At 41.9% G+C, this 22,690-nt stretch overlaps 1 protein-coding gene across 2 annotated transcripts in view; it reads left to right on the top strand.

Annotated features, from left to right (window-relative positions):
- Window positions 1-22,690, top strand: part of LOC128650283 (uncharacterized) — a 422,276-nt gene that overhangs the window by 273,552 nt on the left and 126,034 nt on the right. For both annotated transcript variants that reach the window (XM_053704109.1, XM_053704108.1), the window contains exon 15: window positions 19,713-19,810. In XM_053704109.1, the coding sequence (XP_053560084.1) occupies window positions 19,713-19,810 (98 nt within the window). The remainder of the gene's footprint in view (window positions 1-19,712; window positions 19,811-22,690) is intronic.

The following is a 22,690-nucleotide window of genomic DNA, read 5'->3' as shown; positions in this document are numbered from 1 at the left end:
TTTTGTTTGGGCTTAGTAATATGTAATAACTTAGGTTGGTACACAGCTGTAGATCTAATGGTAAGGTTTGTATCACCTAGCTCTCTGTAATCCCTTGGAATGCTGGAAATACAGGAAAAGGCAGAGAGTGAAATTATTGTAGATAGTTGCTACAGTAATACTTCAGTACTACTGTCAGGTGTGTAATTTATAGTGAGAAAGATTATTGAACAGTAGACACTGTGAAGGATGTAAATGTTAAAGATATTTGATGTAGATGGTAACAGGGTACTGGCCCTTTAAGATATGGCTTTAGAGTGATTCGTAATGATCACTAATCTCTGTTTGTGCAGCAGTGATATTCCATAAAAGTGCTCTGCACTAAAGTTAGGGCTGGCAAGAGATCTGAGCAGAAAGAGGCTGTACGTATGGAAGAGCTAGTTACAATACCCGGTATTGGCTCCAACACAGCTGAGGAGTAGGCAGCTGGAATGTTCAGAGAGCTGTGTCTGCGCACGCTGAAATCAATACAGCGCTGAGTCCGTCCACGCAGGGAACAGCTGATCCGCTCAGTAGCTGCAGAGAGTGGCGGTCATGTGACCCGACTGTGCCTCGGTCTCCGGAACTCCGGTTAGAGATAAACAAAACAGTTCAGGTTAGCTTTTACACTCAAAAGTGAATCCCAGGTTGGTCAAGCTGTGGATATGGATGAGGTTGGAGACTGGGTTTTAGGTAGTGCTGAATTAGCAATGGTTTTAGGTATTAAATTCCTGAAAAGGGTTGCAGTATGTTTGTACACTTGCAGGAAATGAATTATGAGATCCAAGCGTAAGGAATAGTTAGAGTATGGTTGATTTGAAACCCCAGTTGGTAAATAACAGATTCTTTAGCAAAATAAGGCAGTAGAAATCCAAGTGCTTGCATGCAGCAAAGAATCTGACCTGCACTGGCTCAGCTCTCAGTTAGTCTGTCTAACAAATTACTAAGCACTTGTTTGCAGCTGAGTAGAAGCTTTTAAAGGAGATGGGGGAAGGGCTTGAAGTGAATCCTGACACAGACATGTCATTGTCCTATTCGGTTAATGGAAGTTTAGTGTGAAATCTCATGAGATCACTGCAAAGCATTGCAATACCTCAGCTGATTGGCTATTGTGGTTTTTTTTTTTCAACTTGCAGCTTTACAGGAGCTCAAACTGTTCACAGAGCAGTTACTCTGGTGAGCTGAAGAAATTTTTAGGTAAAATATCTTTCAAGTGATTTAGCATATGGGTATTATGTCCCTTTAAGACAGTATTTGGTGACAGGATACAATCATCTCAGTGTGAATTATTCTGTATCTTGTAAACATTGTCAACTTTTGTAAAAGAGTTTAGTGAATTCTGTGGTGGGGTGGTGGGAGGTGTAATGTTAGAGGGGTTAGTGTTTTTTATAAAAATGAAAGAGCACCAGTTCCCAAAAAGGGCACCGGTTCCCAAAATGTGCGGCGCGCCTCCCCAGGTGGACGGCAGAGCTCTTAAGGGTAGGCGCGGGAACCGAAGCGGAAGTGTTTTTTTTATTTTTAATGTGCATTGCCAAACTCCCCACCAAACAACACCATGACAAGGACTGAGCGCCTTCTGAGGATCATTGCCGTAAGTACAGACGGCCAAGAAGTGGGATCTTATGATAGTTTCCTTGCCTCTGTTACCGCAGCCCTTAATGTGACCCCCCTGGTGAGCACTGTACTTGCTGTAACTAGGATGGCCCTCAGCTGGTACACGGATGCATGTGCTGGCTGTTCCCACTGTATAATAAGATTTTGCCTCACAGCTATATAGATATAATATTGCTATACTCATTATATGAATATTATATCTATATTCTACAGTGGCAACAGCCAGCACATGCATCCATGTACCAGCTGAAGAGCATCCTAGTTACAGCTAACACATTAATTAAGACTGACTCATAGGCAGTTATAAATAATGAATATTTAGATGTTTAGACAAGATCCTGTGTGTGTGATTGTGCATGTGTGTGTGTTTGTGCATATGTGTGTATGCTTGTGCCTGTGTGTGTGTGCTTGTGCATGTGTGTGTATGCTTGTGCCTGTGTGTTTGCTTGTGCATGTGTGTGCGTGTTTGTGCATGTGTGTGTATGCTTGTGCATGCGTGGGTATGCTTGTGCATGTGTGTGTGTTTGTTCATGTGTGCTTGTGTGTGTGTTTGTGCATGTGTGAGTGTGTTTGTGCATGTGTGTATGCTTGTGCTTGTGTGTGTGTGCTTGTGCATGTGTGCTTGTGTATGTGTGTGTGTGTTTGTGAATGTGTGTGTGTGTGCTTGTGCATGTGTGTGTGTGTGCTTGTGCATGTGTGCTTATGCATGTGTGCTTGTGCATGTGCTTGCGTGTGTGAGTGTGCTTGCGCAGGGGGGCTCAACTTGAAAGCACGTCCTTAGTCAGCCGCTCTCTGGAAATTTCAGCAATGCCCCGATATTGAGGCATTGTGCAATACCCTTTAGGCATTAACTGATGAATAGAGGGCCAGTGTGTGGCCCTCTCTGCATATGCCAGCAATGGTGCCGATCGTTGGTGGCGTTGGAGGGATAGGAGGGAGGCGGGTGAGCGGCCCATCGCTGGAGGGGGTGGGAGGAGGGCTGGAGGGGGTGTGGGAGGGGCTGGAGGGGGTGGGAGGAGGGCTGGAGGAGGTGTGGGAGGGGCAGGAGGGGGCATGAGAGGGGCGGGAGTGGGTGGGACTGCTACAGCTACATTACAATTTTTTAGTGAGTGGGAAGGAGGGAGAGCACTTCTCTCTTTTTATTTATGCAAATTATGACACTTAAGGAAGTCTCCCTAAGTAGGATGCGGGAATCCAGACGTGGACCCGTTGCTCAGTGTGCCTAAAGGGATATGGCTGCACCTCACTGACGAGGCCCACAATAGGCTGAAATATACGTCTGGGATTTTTCTGTTTTTCTCGTTCAGAGAGGGATTGCTTGCTATTTCGGGACTGTACTGTTAAGTCAGGATCAGACTAATATGCTTCATGAAAGTTCTTCTCTGTGAAAGGCACATGTTGAGAAAAAACAGGCTGCTACTTGGGTGGTAACTAGCCATAGAACAAGCTATTATACTATTGTTCGTTCCCAGGTTAAACGCTTCTCTCTTTTTATTTATGCAAATTATGACACTTAGGGAGGTCTCCCTAAGTGTGATGCGGGAATCCAGACATGGTCCCATTGCTCAGTGTGCCTAGAGGGATATGGCTGCTCCTCACTGATGAGGCCCACAATCGGCCGAAATGTACGTCTGGGGTTTTTACCGGCTGACAAAAACCCGGCAGGTGCTAAGTACAAATCTGACATTTTCCCCAGACATAATTACTTTTTAGGTAGTGGTCAGGTTTGCTATTTTCATATGTACAGATGAAACTCGAAAAATTTGAATATTGTGCAAAAGTTCATTTATTTCACTAATGCAACTTAAAAGGTGAGATAGACTCATTACATGCCAAGCAAGATAGTTCAAGCCGTGATTTGTCATAATTGTGATGATTATGGCTTACAGCTCATGAAAACCCCAAATCCACAATCTCAGAAAATTAGAATATTACATGCAATCAATGAAACAAGGATTGTACATAGAACAATATCGGACCTCTGAAAAGTATAAGCATGCATACTGTATGTACTCAGTACTTGGTTTGGGCCCCTTTTGCAGCAATTTCTGCCTCAATGCGGCGTGGCATGGAAACTATCAGCCTGTGGCACTGCTGAGGTGTTATGGAAGACCAGCATGCTTCAATAGCGGCCTTCAGCTCTTCTGCATTGTTCGGTCTCATGTCTCTCATATTTCTCTTGGCAATGCCCCATAGATTCTCTATGGTGTTTAGGTCAGGCGAGTTTGCTGGCCAATTAAGCACAGTAATCCCACGGTCATTGAACCAGGTTTTGGTGCTTTTGGCAGTGTGGGCAGGTGCCAAGTCCTGCTGGAAAATTAAGTAAGCATCCCCATAGAGCTTGTCTGCCGAAGGAAGCATGAAGTGCTCCAAAATCTCCTGGTAGACGGCTGCATTGACCCTGGACTTAATGAAGCACAGTGGACCAACACCAGCAGATGACATGGCTCCCCAAATCAACACAGACTGTGGAAACTTCACACTGGACTTCAAGCATCTTGCAGTGTGTGCCTCTCCATTCTTCCTACATACTCTGGGTCCTTGGTTTCCAAATGAGATGCTCTCATCAGAAAAGAGGACTTTGGACCAATGAGCAACAGACCTGGTCTGTTTTTCTTTAGCCCAGGTAAGAAGCTTCTGACGTTGTTTGTTGTTCAGGAGTGGCTTGACAAGAGGAATACGACATTTGAAACCCATGTCCACGATCCGTCTGTGTGTGGTGGCTCTTGATGCACTGACTCCAGCCTCAGTCCACTCCTTGTGAAAGTCCCCAACACTTTTGAATGGCCTTTTCCTGAAAATCCTCTCCAGGCTGCGGTTATCCCTGCTGCTTGTGCACCTTTTTCTTCCACACTTTTCCCTTACACATAACTTTCTATTAATGTGCTGTATCAAAACATCTAACTTCTTTTGCAATTACCTTTTGAGGCTTTCCCTCCTTATGGAGAGTGTCAATGATGGTTTTCTGCACAACTGTAAGGTCAGCAGTCTTTCCCACGATTGTGATCCCTACTGAACCAGACTGAGAGACCATTTAAAGGCTCAGGAACCCTTTGCAGGTGTTATGACTTAATTAGCTGATTAGAGTGGGACACTTTGAGCCTAGAATATTGCACCTTTTCACAATATTCTAATTTTCTGAGATTGTGGATTTGGGGTTTTCATGAGCTGTAAGCCATAATCATCACAATTATGACAAAGCACGGCTTGAACTATCTTGCTTTGCATGTAATAAGTCTATCTAATATATTAGTTTCACCTTTTAAGTTGCATTAGTGAAACAAATGAACTTCTGCACGATATTCTAATTTTTCGAGTTTCACCTGTATATGTAATTAAAGGGACAGTCCACGTTTTTTTGTTTTTGTTTAAAAAGATAGATAATGCTTTTAACACCCATTCCCCAGCTTTGCACAAAAAACATGGTTATATTAACATACTTTATAACCTTTAAACCTCTAAATTTCTGTATGTTTCTAAGTCCCTTAAGACAGCCCCATGATCACATGCTTTTGTATTTGCTTTTCACATCAGGGGAAGCTAGTTGATGTGAGCCATATAGATAACATTGTGTTGACGCCCGTGGATTCTAAAAACAAAGCACTAATTGGCTTAAATGCAAGTCAATAGATAAAGTCATGTGATCAGTGGGCAGTTAGAAGATGCTTAGATACAAGGTAATCACAGAGGTAAAAAAAGTGTATTAATGTAACCATGTTTTCTGTGTGAAACTGGGGAATGAGTTATAAAGGGATTAACTTTCTTTTAAAGCAATAAAAACATTTGAGTTGACTGTACCTTTAATATACATATACATAATATCCCGTACAACTAACATAACCTTTAGAAATTGTGAGAAACCAAAAGTCATGATTGTTACATCGAGAAATGGCGTTTAGCAAATCTGTTATTACAATCTTTCTTTTTACCGTATTTCATACTTGCATTGTTGTGATTGTAAACTATAATATTCTCGTCTTTAGGAAAGAGGTTTCTCTCTGCAATCACAATGTTGTGACTATGGCCTCTAGTTATGAAGGTCTGTCGGACCTGATCCGACAGTGCAGATCAGGTCCGACAGACCTCACTGAATATGGCGAGCAATACGCTCGCCGTATTCAGCATTGCACCAGCAGCTCACAAGAGCTGCTGGTGCAACGCCGCCCCCTGCAGACTAGCGGCCAATAGGCCGCCAGCAGGGGGGTGTCAATCAACCCAATCATACTCGATCGGGTTGATTTCCGGCAATGTGTGACCATCTTTGTGATTGCTGCTTCATAACTGCTGTTTCCGGCGAGCCTGCAGGCTCGCCAGAAACACGGGGCATCAAGCTACATACGGAGCTTGATACATATGCCCCTATGCATTTAGTATTTGTCAGTCTAGTGCAATATTTTTACAGATTATAGAATTGTGGCTAAGAGAAACCCTGTTCTATACAATGGGGCCTATTTATCAAAGGTCTTGCGGACCTGATCTGACAGTGCGGATCAGGTCCACAAGACCTCGCTGAATGCGGAGAGCAATACACTCACAAGAGCTGCTGGTGCAACGCCGCCCCCTGCAGACTGGCGGCCAATCGGCTGCCAGCAGGGAGGTGTCAGTCGACCTGATCGTACTCGATCGGGTTGATTTCCGGCGATTCCTGTCCGCCTCATCAGAGCAGGCGGACAGGGTTATGGAGCAGCGGTCTTTAGACCCAAATGGACCTGGGAAAGGAACTTTCCCTCACAAGTAAAATAGTACCATGCAGTAAACTGATACTGAATGTCCTTGTAGCAGCATTATTGTTACAAACACTAAAGATAAAATACTGTGCAGGGAATGGATACCGTCCAAAAAGGAAAAGAAAAGGGAAGCAGATAGTTCTTTCAAACCATTTATAGAAACTGAATATCACAACCATACTCACACTCTACTAAACTATAACCTAGATCAAAGTATAACGAAATACTGAGTATTCATCGTCAGTGGTGTACAGGACAGGAAATAGTCCCTTACCTTAAAGTATACACCAATTTTACTATAACTGCATGTAATAGACACTACTATAAAGAATAATATGCACAGATACTGATTTAAAAATCCAGTAGCAAAACCTTTTAAAATCGTACTTACAAGCACCCCGTTTAGCACTGTTGAGATGAGGTTAGGCTGGGACACCCAGTGAAAGGGGCTAGGAAAGAAGGAAGAACAAGACCCATTATACAAACAGGAGGAAACAGGAATCTGTAGACTTCAGTCTACACCTGATACTTTGGGGCTTGGTTAGGAGTCTGAAAATCAGCACAATGTTATTAAAAAATAAGCAAAACTATACATTGTTACAAAATCACTTCCAGTCGGGCTATATAAATGGATCATCTACAAAACATTTGAAAAATAAAAATCTAGTGTACAATGTCCCTTTTAAACAGCTTATTTATTAAAAACACCATAAAAACAGGACTTACAATCACAGGGGCTCAGGAAATGTGAACAATTCCAACTTCTATAATTACTACACACTAAAAGTTACAGGACAAAGGGGCTGATTTTGTCATGGCCTGAATGGGGCCGTATACAGCTATTTCCACCAGAAACAGGAATTAAGAAGCAGTGGTCTTGAGATCGCTGCTCCTTAACTTGTCCGCCAGCTCTGAGGCGGCATACAGCAATTTGCCCGATCGGATACGATCAGGTTGATTGACACCCCCTGCTAGCAGCCGATTGTCCGCAAATCTGCAGGGGGCGACATTGCACAAGCAGTTCACGAGAACTGCTTGTGTTATGATAAATTCTGACAGGGTATGATCTGCATTTATCGCTGTCCGTTGCAGTTTGATAAATCGGCCCCTTTATCTTTAAAGTGATAGTAAATCCTAGTGTTTGTGAAACGCTAGGATTTACCAGAAGAACAAACAAAGGGTACTGTCAGTCAAGAAGTATAAAATACTTCATTCTGAAAGTTCCTTTATTTGTCTGAGGCGTTCACCGGGCTGAGCACCTCAGGCTGCCTGCAGCAGAATGCTATTTTTCAGTGAGGTGATGTTTCCACCTCTTAGCCAATAGCTGTGCGGGCCAGCTGGCATTATGCCGGATAGCTAGCATACTATTGGCTTAGATAAGCTCACTGCAAAATAGCGTTCTGAGGGCTGCCTGAGGTGCTCAGCGTGGTTAATGCTGCAGACAAATAAAGGAACTTTCAACATGAAGTATTTTACACTTCATGGGGCCTATTTATTAATGTGCGAGTGGACATGATACAATGTAGCGTATCATGTCCGCTGCACATTGATAAATGCCGACAGCATACGCTGTCTGCATTTATCATTGCACCAGCAGTTCTTATGAATTGCTGGTGCAATGCTGCCCCCTGCAGATTTGCGGCCAATAGCTAACAGGGGGTGTCAATCAACCCGATCGTATTCGTCTTTAGACCGCTGCTTCATAACTTTTGTTTCCGGCGAGCCTAAATCGGCCCCCATGACTCAAAGTCCCCTTTATTTGTTGAACTGATAAATCCTAGTGTTTCAAAAACGCCAGGATTTACTATCACTTTAAAGTGAGCAGTGTTTTATATATACACATTTTTTTCTTTACTGTTAATTTAGAACGTTATAGATTAGGTTAAATATTTTATATCTCCAGTACTCCTTTATCAAAGTTTTATTTTTATGTGCTCTTTGAAAATGTAAATGCTAAACTTAAGAGTTTTGTACTATATACACTATAACAAGCTAAAATCACTTTTTAATTCTTGAAGGTTATGTTTTGCTATATTTTGTCATATTGATGCTATAGATACAAACCATTTATTATTTCTGTAGGAAAAACAAATTGATGAAGTGAAGTTTTCATGCAATAAGTGAAAGATGTGAGAAAAAACTAACACCTAGATTACGAGTTTTGCGTTACGGTTTTAACACTGAAAAAATGGCAATTTCAGAGTAAAAACAGTAACCCCCTAACTTTAAATTAAAATTACAATATTCCTATCTTATAAGGAGAAAAAATGAATACTGGTACTATGTAGGTACTTAAGATAGGATAAGGCTAAGGGTTCCGGTGCTGCCCCCTAAAAAATATAATAAGGGAAGTTACAAAGAGAGATAGACAGGGGCTTAAATAGCACTCATTCCTACCACTGGGTAAACAACGTTAAAAATAAACTTTAATCGTAACATATAATTAAAAGCAGGGATACAAAACCCTGACCATAATAACTATAAACCCACACAAAACTTCTGCCCGTCTGGAGGACCACTTCGCCCGGCTTGAATGAAGACTTCTCCCGGCTTCGTTGAGGACTTTGGCCCGGTTGGATGAAGACTTCTCCCGGTAAGGTGATCTTCAAGGGGTTAGTGTTAGGTTTTTTTAAGGGGGTATTGGGTGGGTTTTAGAGTAGGGTTGGTTGTGTGGGTGGTTGGTTTTAATGTTTGGGGGGGGATTTGTACTTTTGTTTACAGGTAAAAGAGCTGATTACTTTGGGGCAATGCCCCGCAAAAGGCCCTTTTAAGGGCTATTTGTAATTTAGTGTAGGGTAGGGCTTTTTTATTTTGGGGGGATTTTTTATTTTGTTAGGGGGATTAGATTAAGTGTAATTAGTTTAAAAATCTTGTAATTTGTTTATTATATTCTGTAATTTAGTGTTGTTTTTTTTGTACTTTAGATAATTTTATTTATTTGTATTTAATTGCATTTAATTTAGGGAATTAATTTAATTATAGTGTAGTGTTAGGTGTAATTGTAACTTAGGTTAGGTTTTATTTTACAGGTAAATTTGTCTTTATTTTAACTAGGTAGTTTTTAAATAGTTATTAACTATTTAATAACTATTGTATCTAGTTAAAATAAATACAAACTTGCCTGTAAAATAAAAATAAACCCTAAGCTAGCTACAATGTAACTATTATCTTAGGATTTATTTTATAGGTAAGTATTTAGTTTTAAATAGGAATTATTTAGGTAACAATAGTAATTTTATTTAGATTTATTTAAATTATATTTAAGTTAGGGGGTGTTATGGTTAGGGTTAGACTTAGATTTAGGGGTTAATAACTTTAATATAGTGCTGGTGACGTTGGGGCGGCAGATTAGGGGTTAAGAAGTGTAGGTAGGTTGCGGCGACATTGGGGGCGGCAGATTAGGGGTTAATAAATATAATGTAGGTGTCGGCGATGTTGGGGGCAGCAGATTAGGGGTTCATAAGTATAATGTAGGTGGTGGCAGTGTCCGGAGCGGCAGATTAGGGGTTAATCAATATAATGTAGGTGTCGGCGATGTCTGGGGCATCAGATTAGGGGTTAATAAGTGTAAGATTAGGGGTGTTTAGACTCTGGGTTCATGTCAGGGTGTTAGGTGTAGACATAAATGTATTTTCCCCATAGGAATCAATGGGGCTGCATTAGGAGCTAAATGCTGCTTTCTCTTGTTAAGTGTATTCAGTCCACGGGTCATCCATTACTTATGGGATATTCTCCTTCCCAACATGAAGTTGCAAGAGGATCACCCAAGCAGAGCTGCTATATAGCTCCTCCCCTCACATGTCATATCCAGTCATTCTCTTGCAAGTCTCAACATAGTAGGAAGGCTGTGAGAGGAGTGTGGAGTTTTTATACTTAATTATTTCTTCAATCAAAAGTTTGTTATTTTAAATGGCACCGGAGTGTGCTGTTTTTCTCTCAGGCAGTATTTAGAAGAAGAACCTGCCTGCGGTTTTCTATGATCTTAGCAGAAGTAACTAAGATCCACTGGCTGTTCTCGCACATTCTGAGGATTGGGGTAACTTCAGAAAAGGGAATAGCATGCGGGGTCCCCTACAAACGAGGTATGTGCAGTAAAATATTTTCTAAGGAATGGAATTGACTAAGAAAATACTGCTGATACTGATGTAATGTAAGTACAGCCTTAAATGCAGTAGTAGCGACTGGTATCAGGCTGATGAGTGTATGTGCAGTAAAGTAATTTTCTAAGGAATGGAATTTGACTAAGAAAATGCTGTTAATACTGAAGTAATGTATGAGCCTTAACTGCAGTAGAAGCGACTGGTAGCAGGCTTATTAATAACACTACATAAAATTTAAAATGGATGTTAAAACGTTTACTGGCATGTTAATCGTTTTTTGTGAGGTACTTTGGTGATAAAACTTATTGGGGCATGATTTTTTCCACATGGCTAACGTATATTTCTGCATAGAAACAGTTAACTGAGGTTTCCCACTGTTGTAATATGAGTGGGAGGGGCCTATTTTAGAGCTTTTTTGCGCAGTAAAAATTCAGTCACAGTCTTCCTGATTCTTCCTCCATGATCCAGGAAGTCTCTAGAGAGCTCAGGGGTCTTCAAAATTCATTTTGAGGGAGGTAATCAGTCACAGCAGACCTATGACAGTGTGTTTGACTGTGATAAAAACGTTAATTGTTAAATTGATTATCCGTTTTGGATATTAAGGGGTTAATCATCCATTTGCTAGTGGGTGCAATACTTTGCTAACTTAATACATTTACTGTGAAAATTTGGTTGCTATAACTGATTTGGTTCATTGTTATTTCAACTGTGACAGTTTTTTTGTGCTTCTTAAAGGCGCAGTAGCGTTTTTTATATTGCTTGTAAACTTATTTGAAAGGAATTTCCAAGCTTGCTAGTCTCATTGCTAGTCTGTTTAAACATGTCTGACACAGATGAATCTGTTTGTTCACTATGTTTGAAGGCCAATGTGGAGCCCCATAGAAATATGTGTACTAAATGTATTGATGTCACTTTAAATAAAAGTCAATCTTTATCTGTAAAGAAATTATCACCAGACAACGAGGGGGAAGTTATGCCGACTAACTCTCCTCACGTGTCAGTACTTTCGCCTCCCGCTCAGGAGGCGCGTGATATTGTGGCGCCAAGTACATCAGAGAGGCCCTTACAAATCACTTTGCAAGACATGGCTGCTGTTATGACAGAGGTATTATCTAAATTGCCAGAATTAAGAGGCAAGCGCGATAGCTCTGGGTTAAGGACAGAGCGCGCTGATGATGTGAGAGCCATGTCCGATACTGCGTCACAATTTGCAGAACATGAGGACGGAGAGCTTCATTCTGTGGGTGACGGATCTGATCCAGGGAGACCGTATTCAGAGATTTCTAATTTTAAATTTAAGCTTGAGAACCTCCGTGTATTGCTAGGGGAGGTATTATCTGAATGATTGTAACACGGTTGCAATTCCAGAGAAATTATGTAGGCTGGATAGATACCATGCGGTGCCGGTGTGTACTGACGTTTTTCCTATACCTAAAAGGCTTACAGAGATTATTAGCAAGGAGTGGGATAGACCCGGTGTGCCCTTTTCCCCTCCTCCTATATTTAGGAAAATGTTTCCAATAGACGCCACCACACGAGACTTATGGCAGACGGTCCCTAAGGTGGAGGGAGCAGTTTCTACTTTAGCTAAGCGTACCACTATCCCGGTGGAGGATAGTTGTGCTTTTTCGGATCCAATGGATAAAAAATTAGAAGGTTACCTTAAGAAAATGTTTGTTCAACAAGGTTTTATCTTACAGCCCCTTGCATGCATTGCGCCTGTCACTGCTGCTGCGGCATTCTGGTTTGAGTCTCTGGAAGAGGCCATTCGCACAGCTCCATTGGATGAGATTATGGACAAGCTTAAAGCACTTAAGCTAGCTAACGCATTTGTTTCTGATGCCGTCGTACATTTAACCAAACTAACGGCTAAGAACTCCGGATTCGCCATCCAGGCGCGCAGAGCGCTATGGCTTAAATCCTGGTCAGCTGACGTGACTTCTAAATCTAAATTGCTTAATATTCCTTTCAAAGGGCAGACCTTATTCGGGCCTGGCTTGAAAGAAATTATTGCTGACATTACTGGAGGTAAGGGTCATACTCTTCCTCAGGTCAGGGCCAAATCAAAGGCCAAACAGTCTAATTTTCGTGCCTTTCGTAACTTCAAGGCAGGAGCAGCATCAACTTCCTCCGCCCCAAAACAGGAAGGAACTGTTGCTCGTTACAGACAGGGCTGGAAAGCTAACCAGTCCTGGAACAAGGGCAAGCAGGCCAGAAAACCTGCTTCTGCCCCTAAGACAGCATGAAGAGAGGGCCCCCTATCCGGAAACGGATCTAGTGGGGGGCAGACTTTCTCTCTTTGCCCAGGCTTGGGCAAGAGATGTCCAGGATCCCTGGGCGTTGGAGATCATATCTCAGGGATACCTTCTGGACTTCAAAGCTTCTCCTCCACAAGGGAGATTTCATCTTTCAAGGTTATCAGCAAACCAAATAAAGAAAGAGGCGTTTCTACGCTGTGTACAAGACCTCTTACTAATGGGGGTGATCCACCCAGTTCCGCGGACGGAATAAGGGCAAGGATTTTACTCAAATCTGTTTGTGGTTCCCAAGAAAGAGGGAACCTTCAGACCAATCTTGGACCTAAAAATCTTAAACAAATTCCTAAGGGTTCCATCATTCAAAATGGAAACTATTTGAACCATCCTACCCATGATCCAAGAGGGTCACTATATGACCACAGTGGACTTAAAGGATGCCTACCTTCACATACCGATTCACAAAGATCATTATCGGTACCTAAGATTTGCCTTTCTAGACAGGCATTGCCAATTTGTAGCTCTTCCCTTCGGGTTAGCTACGGCCTCGAGAATTTTTACAAAGGTTCTGGGCTCACTTCTGGCGGTGCTAAGACCGCGAGGCATAGCGGTGGCTCCGTACCTAGACGAAATTCTGATACAAGCGTCAAGTTTTCAAATTGCCAAGTCTCATACAGAGATAGTTCTGGCATTTCTGAGGTCGCATGGGTGGAAGGTGAACGTGGAAAAGAGTTCTCTATTACCACTCACAAGGGTTCCCTTCCTAGGGACTCTTATAGATTCTATAGAGATGAAAATTTACCTGACGGAGTCCAGGTTATCAAAACTTCTAAATGCTTGCCGTGCCCTTCATTCCATTCCACACCCGTCAGTAGCTCAGTGAATGGAAGTAATCGGCTTAATGGTAGCGGCAATGGACATAGTACCATTTGCGCGCCTGCATCTCAGACCGCTGCAATTATGCATGCTAAGTCAGTGGATTGGGGATTACTCAGATTTGTCCCCTCTACTAAATCTGGATCAAGAGACCAGAGACTCTCTTCTCTGGTGGCTTTCTCAAGTCCATCTGTCCAGGGGTATGACCTTTCGCAGGCCAGATTGGACAATTGTAACAACAGATGCCAGCCTTCTAGGTTGGGGCGCAGTCTGGAACTCCCTGAAGGCTCAGGGATTGTGGACTCAGGAGGAGAAACTCCTCCCAATAAATATTCTGGAATTAAGAGCAATATTCAATGCTCTTCTAGCTTGGCCTCAGTTAGCGACACTGGGGTTCATCAGATTTCAGTCGGACAACATCACGACTGTGGCTTACATCAACCATCAAGGGGGAACCAGGAGTTCCCTAGCGATGTTGGAAGTCTCAAAGATAATTCGCTGGGCAGAGTCTCGCTCTTGCCACCTGTCAGCGATCTATATCCCAGGCGTGGAGAACTGGGAGGCGGATTTTCTAAGTCGCCAGACTTTTCATCCGGGGGAGTGGGAACTTCATCCGGAGGTCTTCGCTCAACTGATTCATCGTTGGGGCAAACCAGATATGGATCTCATGGCGTCTCGCCAGAACGCCAAACTTCCTTGTTACGGATCCAGGTCCAGGGACCCGGGAGCGGCGCTGATAGATGCTCTAGCAGCCCCTTGGGTTTTCAACATGGCTTATGTGTTTCCACCATTTCCGCTGCTTCCTCGGCTGATTGCCAAGATCAAACAGGAGAGAGCATCAGTGATTCTGATAGCGCCTGCGTGACCACGCAGGACCTGGTATGCAGACCTAGTGGACATGTCGTCCTGTCCACCATGGTCTCTGCCTCTGAGGCAGGACCTTCTAATTCAGGGTCCTTTCAACCATACAAATCTAATTTCTCTGAGGCTGACTGCATGGAGATTGAACGCTTGATTCTATCAAAGCGTGGCTTCTCGGAGTCGTTATTGATACCTTAATACAGGCTTGGAAACCTGTTACCAGAAAAAATTTACCATAAGATATGGCGTAAATATTTATATTGGTGTGAATCCAAGAGTTACTCATGGAGTAAGGTTAGGATTCCTAGGATATTGTCTTTTCTACAAGAGGGTTTAGAAAAGGGCTTATCTGCTAGTTCGTTAAAGGGACAGATTTCTGCTCTGTCTATTCTTCTACACAAACGTCTGGCAGAAGTTCCAGACGTTCAGGCTTTTTGTCAGGCTTTGGCTAGGATTAAGCCTGTGTTTAAGACTGTTGCTCCGCCGTGGAGCTTAAACTTAGTTCTTAAAGTTCTTCAAGGTGTTCCGTTTGAACCCCTTCATTCCATTGATATTAAGCTGTTATCTTGGAAAGTTCTGTTTTTCATGGCTATTTCCTCGGCTCGAAGAGTCTCTGAGTTATCTGCCTTACATTGTGATTCTCCTTATCTGATTTTCCATTCAGACAAGGTAGTTCTGCGTGCTAAACCTGGGTTCTTACCTAAGGTAGTTTCTAACAGGAATATCAATCAAGAGATTGTTGTTCCATCATTGTGTCCTAACCCTTCTTCAAAGAAGGAACGACTTTTGCATAATCTGGACGTAGTCCGTGCCCTGAAGTTCTATTTACAGACAACTAAAGATTTTCGTCAAACTTCTTCCCTGTTTGTCGTTTACTCTGGACAGAGGAGAGGTCAAAAAGCTTCGGCTACCTCTCTCTCCTTTTGGCTTCGTAGCATAATACGTTTAGCCTATGAGACTGCTGGACAGCAGCCCCCTGAAAGGATTACAGCTCATTCTACTAGAGCTGTGGCTTCCACCTGGGCCTTTAAAAATGAGGCCTCTGTTGAACAGATTTGCAAGGCTGCGACTTGGTCTTCGCTTCATACCTTTTCAAAATTTTACAAATTTGAGACTTTTGCTTCTTCGGAGGCTGTTTTTGGGAGAAAGGTTCTACAGGCAGTGGTTCCTTCCGTTTAAAGTTCCTGCCTTGTCCCCCCCATCATCCGTGTACTTTAGCTTTGGTATTGGTATCCCATAAGTAATGGATGACCCGTGGACTGAATACACTTAACAAGAGAAAACATAATTTATGCTTACCTGATAAATTTATTTCTCTTGTAGTGTATTCACAAGCACGTTCAGCCAGCTCACCGCTAACGTAAGCAGCAATGGTATTGAGGTGAGATTAACCCCTAATCTGCCGACCGGACCTCACCGCTACTCTAATAAATGTATTAACCCCTAAAGCTAAGTCTAACCCTAACACCCCCCTAAGTTAAATATAATTTAAATCTAACGAAATAAATTATTTCTTAATAAATAAATTAATCCTAATTAAAGCTAAATACTTACCTGTAAAATAAACCCTAATATAGCTACAATGTAACGAATAATTATATTGTAGCTATTTTAGCATTTATATTTATTTTACAGGCAACTTTGGATTTATTTTAACCAGGTACAATAGCTATTAACTAGTTATTTAGTATTTAATAGCTACCTAGTTAAAATAATTACAAAATTACCTGTAAAATAAATCCTAACCTAAGTTACAATTTAACCTAACACTACACTATCAATAACTTAATTAACTAAACTACCTACAATTACTTACAATTAAATCAACTAAACTAAATTACAAAAAAACAAAACACTAAATTACAAAAACAAACAAACACTAAATTACAAAAAATAACAAAAGATTACAAGAATTTTAAACTAATTACACCTACTCTAAGCCCCCTAAAAAAATAACAAAGCCCCCCAAAATAAAAAAATGCCCTACCCTATTCTAAAATAAAAAGTTAACAGCTTTATTACCTTACCAGCCATTAAAAGGGCCTTTTGCGGGGCATGCCCCAAAGAAATCAGCTCTTTTGCCTGAAAAAAACCATACAATACCCCCCCAACATTACAACCCACCACCCACATACCCCTAATCTAACCCACCCAAACCCCCCTTAAAAAAACCTAACACTAAGCCCCTGAAGATCTCCCTACCTTGTATTCACCCAGCCGGGTATCACCGATCCGTCCAGAAGAGGGTCCAAAGTCTTCATCCTATCCGGCAAGAAAAGGTCCTCCAGAGGGTCCAAAGTCTTCATCCAGACTGCATCTTCTATCTTCTTCCATCCGGAGCGGGTCCATCTTGAAGCAGCCGACGCAGAGCCATCCTTCCTCACCAACGGACTAACGACGAATGAAGGCTCCTTTAAATGACGTAATCCAAGATGGCGTCCCTCGAATTCCGATTGGCTGATAGGATTCTATCAGCCAATCGGAATTAAGATAGGAAAAATCTGATTGGCTGATTGAATCAGCCAATCAGATTCAAGTTCAATCTGATTGGCTGATCCAAACAGCCAATCAGATTGAGCTCGCATTCTATTGGCTGATCGGAACAGCCAATAGAATGCGAGCTCAATCTGATTGGCTGATTGGATCAGCCAATCGGATTGAATCAGCCAATCAGATTCAAGTTCAATCAGCCAATCAGATTTTTCCTACCTTAATTCCGATTGGCTGATAGAATCCTATCAGCCAATCGGAATTCGAGGGACGCCATCTTGGATGACATCATTTAAAGGAACCTTCATTTGTCGTTAGTCCATCGGTGAGGAAGGATGGCTCCGCGTCGGCTGCTTCAAGATGGACCCGCTCCGGATAAAAGAAGATAGAAGATGCCGCCTGGATGAAGACTTTGGACCCTCTGGAGCACCTCTTCTTGCCGGATAGGATGAAGACTTCGGACCCTCTTCTGGACGGATCGGTGATACCAGGCTGGGTGAATTCAAGGTAGGGAGATCTTCAGGGGCTTAGTGTTAGGTTTTTTAAGGGGGGGTTGGGTGGGTTAGATTAGGGGTATGTGGGTGGTGGGTTGTAATGTTGGGGGGTTATTGTATGTTTTTTTCAGCCAAAAGAGCTGATTTCTTTGGGGCATGCCCCGCAAAAGGCCCTTTTAAGGGCTGGTAAGGTAATAGAGCTGTTAACTTTTTATTTTAGAATAGGGCAGAGCATTTTTTTTATTTTGGGGGGCTTTGTTATTTTTTAGGGGGCTTAGAGTAGGTGTAATTAGTTTAAAATTCTTGTAATCTTTTGTTATTTTTTGTAATTTAGTGTTTGTTTTTTGTAATTTAGTGTTTTTTTTGTTTGTAATTTAGTTTAGTTGATTTAATTGTAGGTAATTGTAGGTAGTTTAGTTAATTAATTTATTGATAGTGTAGTGTAAGGTTTAATTGTAACTTAGGTTAGGATTTATTTTACAGGTAATTTTGTAATTATTTTAACTAGGTAGCTATTAAATAGTAAATAACTATTTAATAGCTATTGTACCTAGTTAAAATAAATACAAAGTTGCCTGTAAAATAAATATAAATGCTAAAATAGCTACAATATAATTATTGGTTATATTGTAGCTATATTAGGGTTTATTTTACAGGTAAGTATTTAGCTTTAAATAGGATTAATTTATTTAATAAGAAATAATTTATTTCGTTAGATTTAAATTATATTTAACTTAGGGGGGGTGTTAGGGTTAGGGTTAGACTTAGCTTTAGGGGTTAATACATTTATTAGAGTAGCGGTGAGGTCCGGTCGGCAGATTAGGGGTTAATAAGTGTAGGTAAGGTAGCAGCGGCGTTGGGGGGGGCAGATTAGAGGTTAATAAATATAATGTAGGTGTCGGCGACATTGGGGGCAGCAGATTAGGGGTTCATAAATATAATGTAGGTTGCGGCGGTGTCCGGAGCGGAAGATTAGGGGTTAATAATAAAATGCAGGGGTCAGAGATAGTGGGGGCAGCAGATTTGAAGTGGCGGTAAATTATGCTCTACGCTCCCTTTTTGGAGCCTAACGCAGCCCTTCAGAAAACTCTAAATACCAGCGTTATTTAAAAGGTGCAGGGGGAAAAAAACACGCGTAGCTAACGCACCCCTTTGGCCGCAAAACTCTAAATCTAGGTTTTAGTTTTTTCTTTATTTCACAGGTAAGTTTTTATTTATTTTAAGATAGGGATATTGTAATTTTAATTTAAAGTTAGGGGGTTGTTATGCGGCGTTGAGGAGTGGTAGAATAGGGGTTAACTTTTAATAGTGGCGGCGATGTCGTGGATCGGCGGAATAGGGGTTATTAACTTTTATTCGTTTTAGCGATGTCAGGAACGGCAGATTAGGGGTTCATAACTTTATTTAGGTGTTGCCGTTGTCGGAGTTGGCAGATTAGGGGTGTTTAGAGGTTTATGTTAGGTTGTTAGGTTTTAACGTAACTTTTTTTTCCCCATAGACATCAATGGGGCTGCGTTACGAAGCTTTTCATTACGCACTTCAGGTGTTAGGTTTTTTTCTAACACTATCTCCCCATTGATCTCTATGGGGAAAGTGAGCACGTATTTTCAGCTCTTGAATTTTGTGCGGTATGAAGCTTATCGCCACCATATCGCACGCACAAGGAGACTTTTCAGAAACTTGTAATGGCAGCGCTATGGAGAGTGAAATAACACAACTTTTGTTGCGTTTGTTTCGCACCCTCTATAGCGCAAAACTCGTAATCTAGGCGTAAAAAATGAAAGGATATTATTTTTAAAGCATCAAAATAGGGTCTTTTAAGCCCAATATAGACATGGAATTGCACCCTTATCTGAAAAAAAGTTTCCATTTTACTTCTATTATCTAAGTTGCTTAGTTCTCTTGGTATCTTTTGTTGAAAAGCATACCTAGGTAGGCTTAGGAGCTGCTGCACATATATGCCTCATTGCTCACCCATGTGCTTTGCTGTTTCTTCAGAAAAATATACCTAGAGAATTAAGCAAATTAGATAATAAAAGTAAATTGGTAAATTGTTTAAAATCTGCATCATGAAAGAAACAAATTGGGTTTCATGTCCCTTTAATGTAGTGATTGTGCCATTTTAAAATAATAACATTCTCAAAAAGACAAATAGCAAGGTTAGAATACAGCACTCTTTTTTCACTATGGACATACAGATAATATTATTATAATTTATATGTTTTTTATAAGTTACTATTGATTTGAGATTTTTTAAATGTAAATTTCATATTGCAGATAAAAGACCGCCTTTGTTCTTTTCAAAAAGAATTACAAGTACATGAAATGAGCATGGCTGAAGCCAATTCAATAGAGCAAACTTGGAAAAACAAAGAGTAAGTATTTTATTTTGTTTTGTTCTGGATGTATGTTCTTTATTTTTCTAACCTAAATTTAGTTCCAAAGTGTGATTTGTATGTTGACCTTTCATATAATGATGTAATATATTTGTAATTATTTATAACTATTTCTTTCATATGATGGTGAGAGTCCACAAATCATCACATAAATACACTGCAAAGCTTTGCTCCACCCCATCTCCCAGCATTCTGTTTACACTCCCAGTTTTGTTTTTAGTCGGTAAAACTTTGAGGTGCTCATGTCTTCATGCTGTTTGATAGGGGCTCTCTAAACAAGTCTCATTTCCCCCATCAAATGTGCCTCCTGTACAGAGGTGTCAACAGAAGTTCAGAAAATCTCTCAGTGTGGAGATGTCACAGGCCCCCCAGAAAAATGCATACCGTATTTATCTGCAAATCTTCAGGTATACAGTGTGCTGTTGCCTCAAGATCCTTGGACCTGTGCTTGCACTTCCTCAGATGGGTCTTCTACTGAATGCAGTCTGCGGCTGCCATGATGCAAGGTAGCAGAAGGTGCTGGACGTAATGTGTGTATGTATGTGTTTATATATATATATATGTATATATGTATATATATATATATATATATATATATATTTTCTTCTTCTTAAATGGAAAGAGTCCACAGCTGCATTCATTATTTTTGAGAATTAAGAACCTGGCCACCAGGAGGAGGCAAAGACAACCCAGCCAAAGGCTTAAATACTCCTCCCACTCCCCTCATCCCCCAGTCATTCTTTGCCTTTCGTCCCAGGAGGATGGCAGAGAAGTGTCAACATTTTTTATTTTTGTTTTTGTCTCTTATGGAGGGTAGTACTCTTCGGCATGGGACAGGAGTTTTAAGTAGTCCTGTCAGTCTTTCACTGAGGCCTTGGATGAAATTTAGAGTCCGGAGATGCAGGGAGTTTCTTTCTGCGAAACCATTCAGACTCATATTAACAGCTCCTCAGGCAATCAGCGTTGTCGAACTTCGCTTCGCTGCCTGCTTTCCTCTCTCAAGTCCACGGCAGAGGCGATGCTACTATCCGTCACACTTGAAGGGTCATGTTCCTGATCCATGGCGTAGATTCCGGTAAGATCGTTTCATTTTACTTTATTCGCAATGTACTGTAATGTGAATGTTTCCCGAGAGGCTACCACCTTGCGGGTCTAACTTATAACATAAGGGTCTCAGTGAGTCTCTTTTAGTATCTTGGAATCGAGGGTTAATATCTCCTGAGGGTGGTATTGAACAGGGAGTTTTTATAATCATGTTTGTTATGTGATTCAACCTGCTTATGTGCGATGTTTACTGGTTGGAACATTGTGGCCTTTGAAAGTGATGCGGCCTTTTGGCTGGGCGCGCTTGTTTGGACTGTACGGTTCACCTTGTGTTCGGGCGTGGCTACGTTACGTTGTTCTATTTCCGCATTCCTGACCGTGTGGTGAAGGAAATTTTCTAGTCCGCAGGGGTCTGGTCATAGGAGGTGGTGAGTGCCCCAGCTATTGGGGGTGTCAGGTGCCGTTTTAGTTATCACTACTTTAGTCCATATTTAAATATCCTCTATCCAGTTATGGAGGATTCTGATGCTGAGACTGTGTTAATTTCAGATTCAGTTACAGAGGATTCGGATACTGAGACTATTTTGATTTCAGATTCAGATTCTGTGTCCGGTGATGAATCCCGAGTGTTTAAGTTATCATTGTTTTTCATGTTCAACTAAGCATTCGAGAGGGTCCATGAGGTGGGAAGGATTGTTTCAGTCCTTATAGCCTTTAGTCATAGATGACCGGGCAGGGGAGTTTTCCGTTGCGTCACTCTATCTGACATCTGATTTCATCAGAGCTTAGAGCTTCCTCCCCATGTGGTGGAGGGTGGGAGGGCTTAATGCCCCTTACCGCTATTGACATGGGTTGGCTGTGCTTCTGCTTGGCAAGCTACTTGTTGGGGGGGTCCTTTTCTAGGACATCTGTGTTGGGATTTTCACTTCCCATTAGACAGTGCCTTAGGGCCTTGAGGACAGTTGTTGCCCTTCCAGCATCATCCCTTTTCTTTAGGGGATAGTCTCCTCCCTATGGAGATGGAGTCCTTGTTTGGGGTTTCTCCTGGATGGGAGGCAGAAAGGTGGAATTGGTTCCCCCTGGGGTCTTGCTGGCTCCAAGCAGACTTGTTGGGCCTTTATTTTGATAGATCCTTGCCTGCTTTAGAGTTGAGTTGTACTTGTGCTCTGTCGGGATAGCTGTGCTATCCTTATGCTTGCTCCTGTACCGGTTTCAGGATTCTTTTGTTTCCCTGCCTTGGATCCCGGAGGCTGGGTTGGTCCGGCTGAGTCTGGGTCTGCCGGTCAGGATGTCCGAGCGGTCTAAGGAACTGCATTCACGCTGTTGAGTCTGTCCAGTTAGCTTAGTCTGCTAGGGTATAGATTTTCTTTTCAGCTTGCTCCATTGCTTAGAAGAGGGTTTACTCTTTCTTCGGGTTCTGAGAGTATACTCTCCTTCTCAATTGAGGTTTTGTGTTACCCTTTCAGGGACCTGTGTGTAGGTCCGGCGACTTAGGTTGCCTGGAGCGTGCCCTCTGTATGGGGGTTGCTTTTGTGGTCTGTTTCTTGCTTGACTGCTTCTTCTTCCTTGCAAGTACCCTCTGTGTCATCCTGTTGTAGACTCTGTGTTCTCAAACCTGGGGTTTTTCACCTGGGTGTATTACACACTTTTTCGTGATCGAATACCTTTGTATTCTATGGCCAGACACTGGGAGGACTTTGCCTCTTCTGTTGCATCCGTGCTTGCAGGATAATGGGGAGACGTCTGTTCTGTCTCTGTGCCCGGTCTTATCCTGGGTTTGTTTGGTATAGGCATGGCTTCCTTCCCTGTTTGGGC

This window comes from Bombina bombina, chromosome 2, assembly GCF_027579735.1.
Source record: "Bombina bombina isolate aBomBom1 chromosome 2, aBomBom1.pri, whole genome shotgun sequence".
Lineage (NCBI taxonomy): Eukaryota > Metazoa > Chordata > Amphibia > Anura > Bombinatoridae > Bombina > Bombina bombina.
This window is presented reverse-complemented; position numbering and strand designations above follow the sequence as displayed.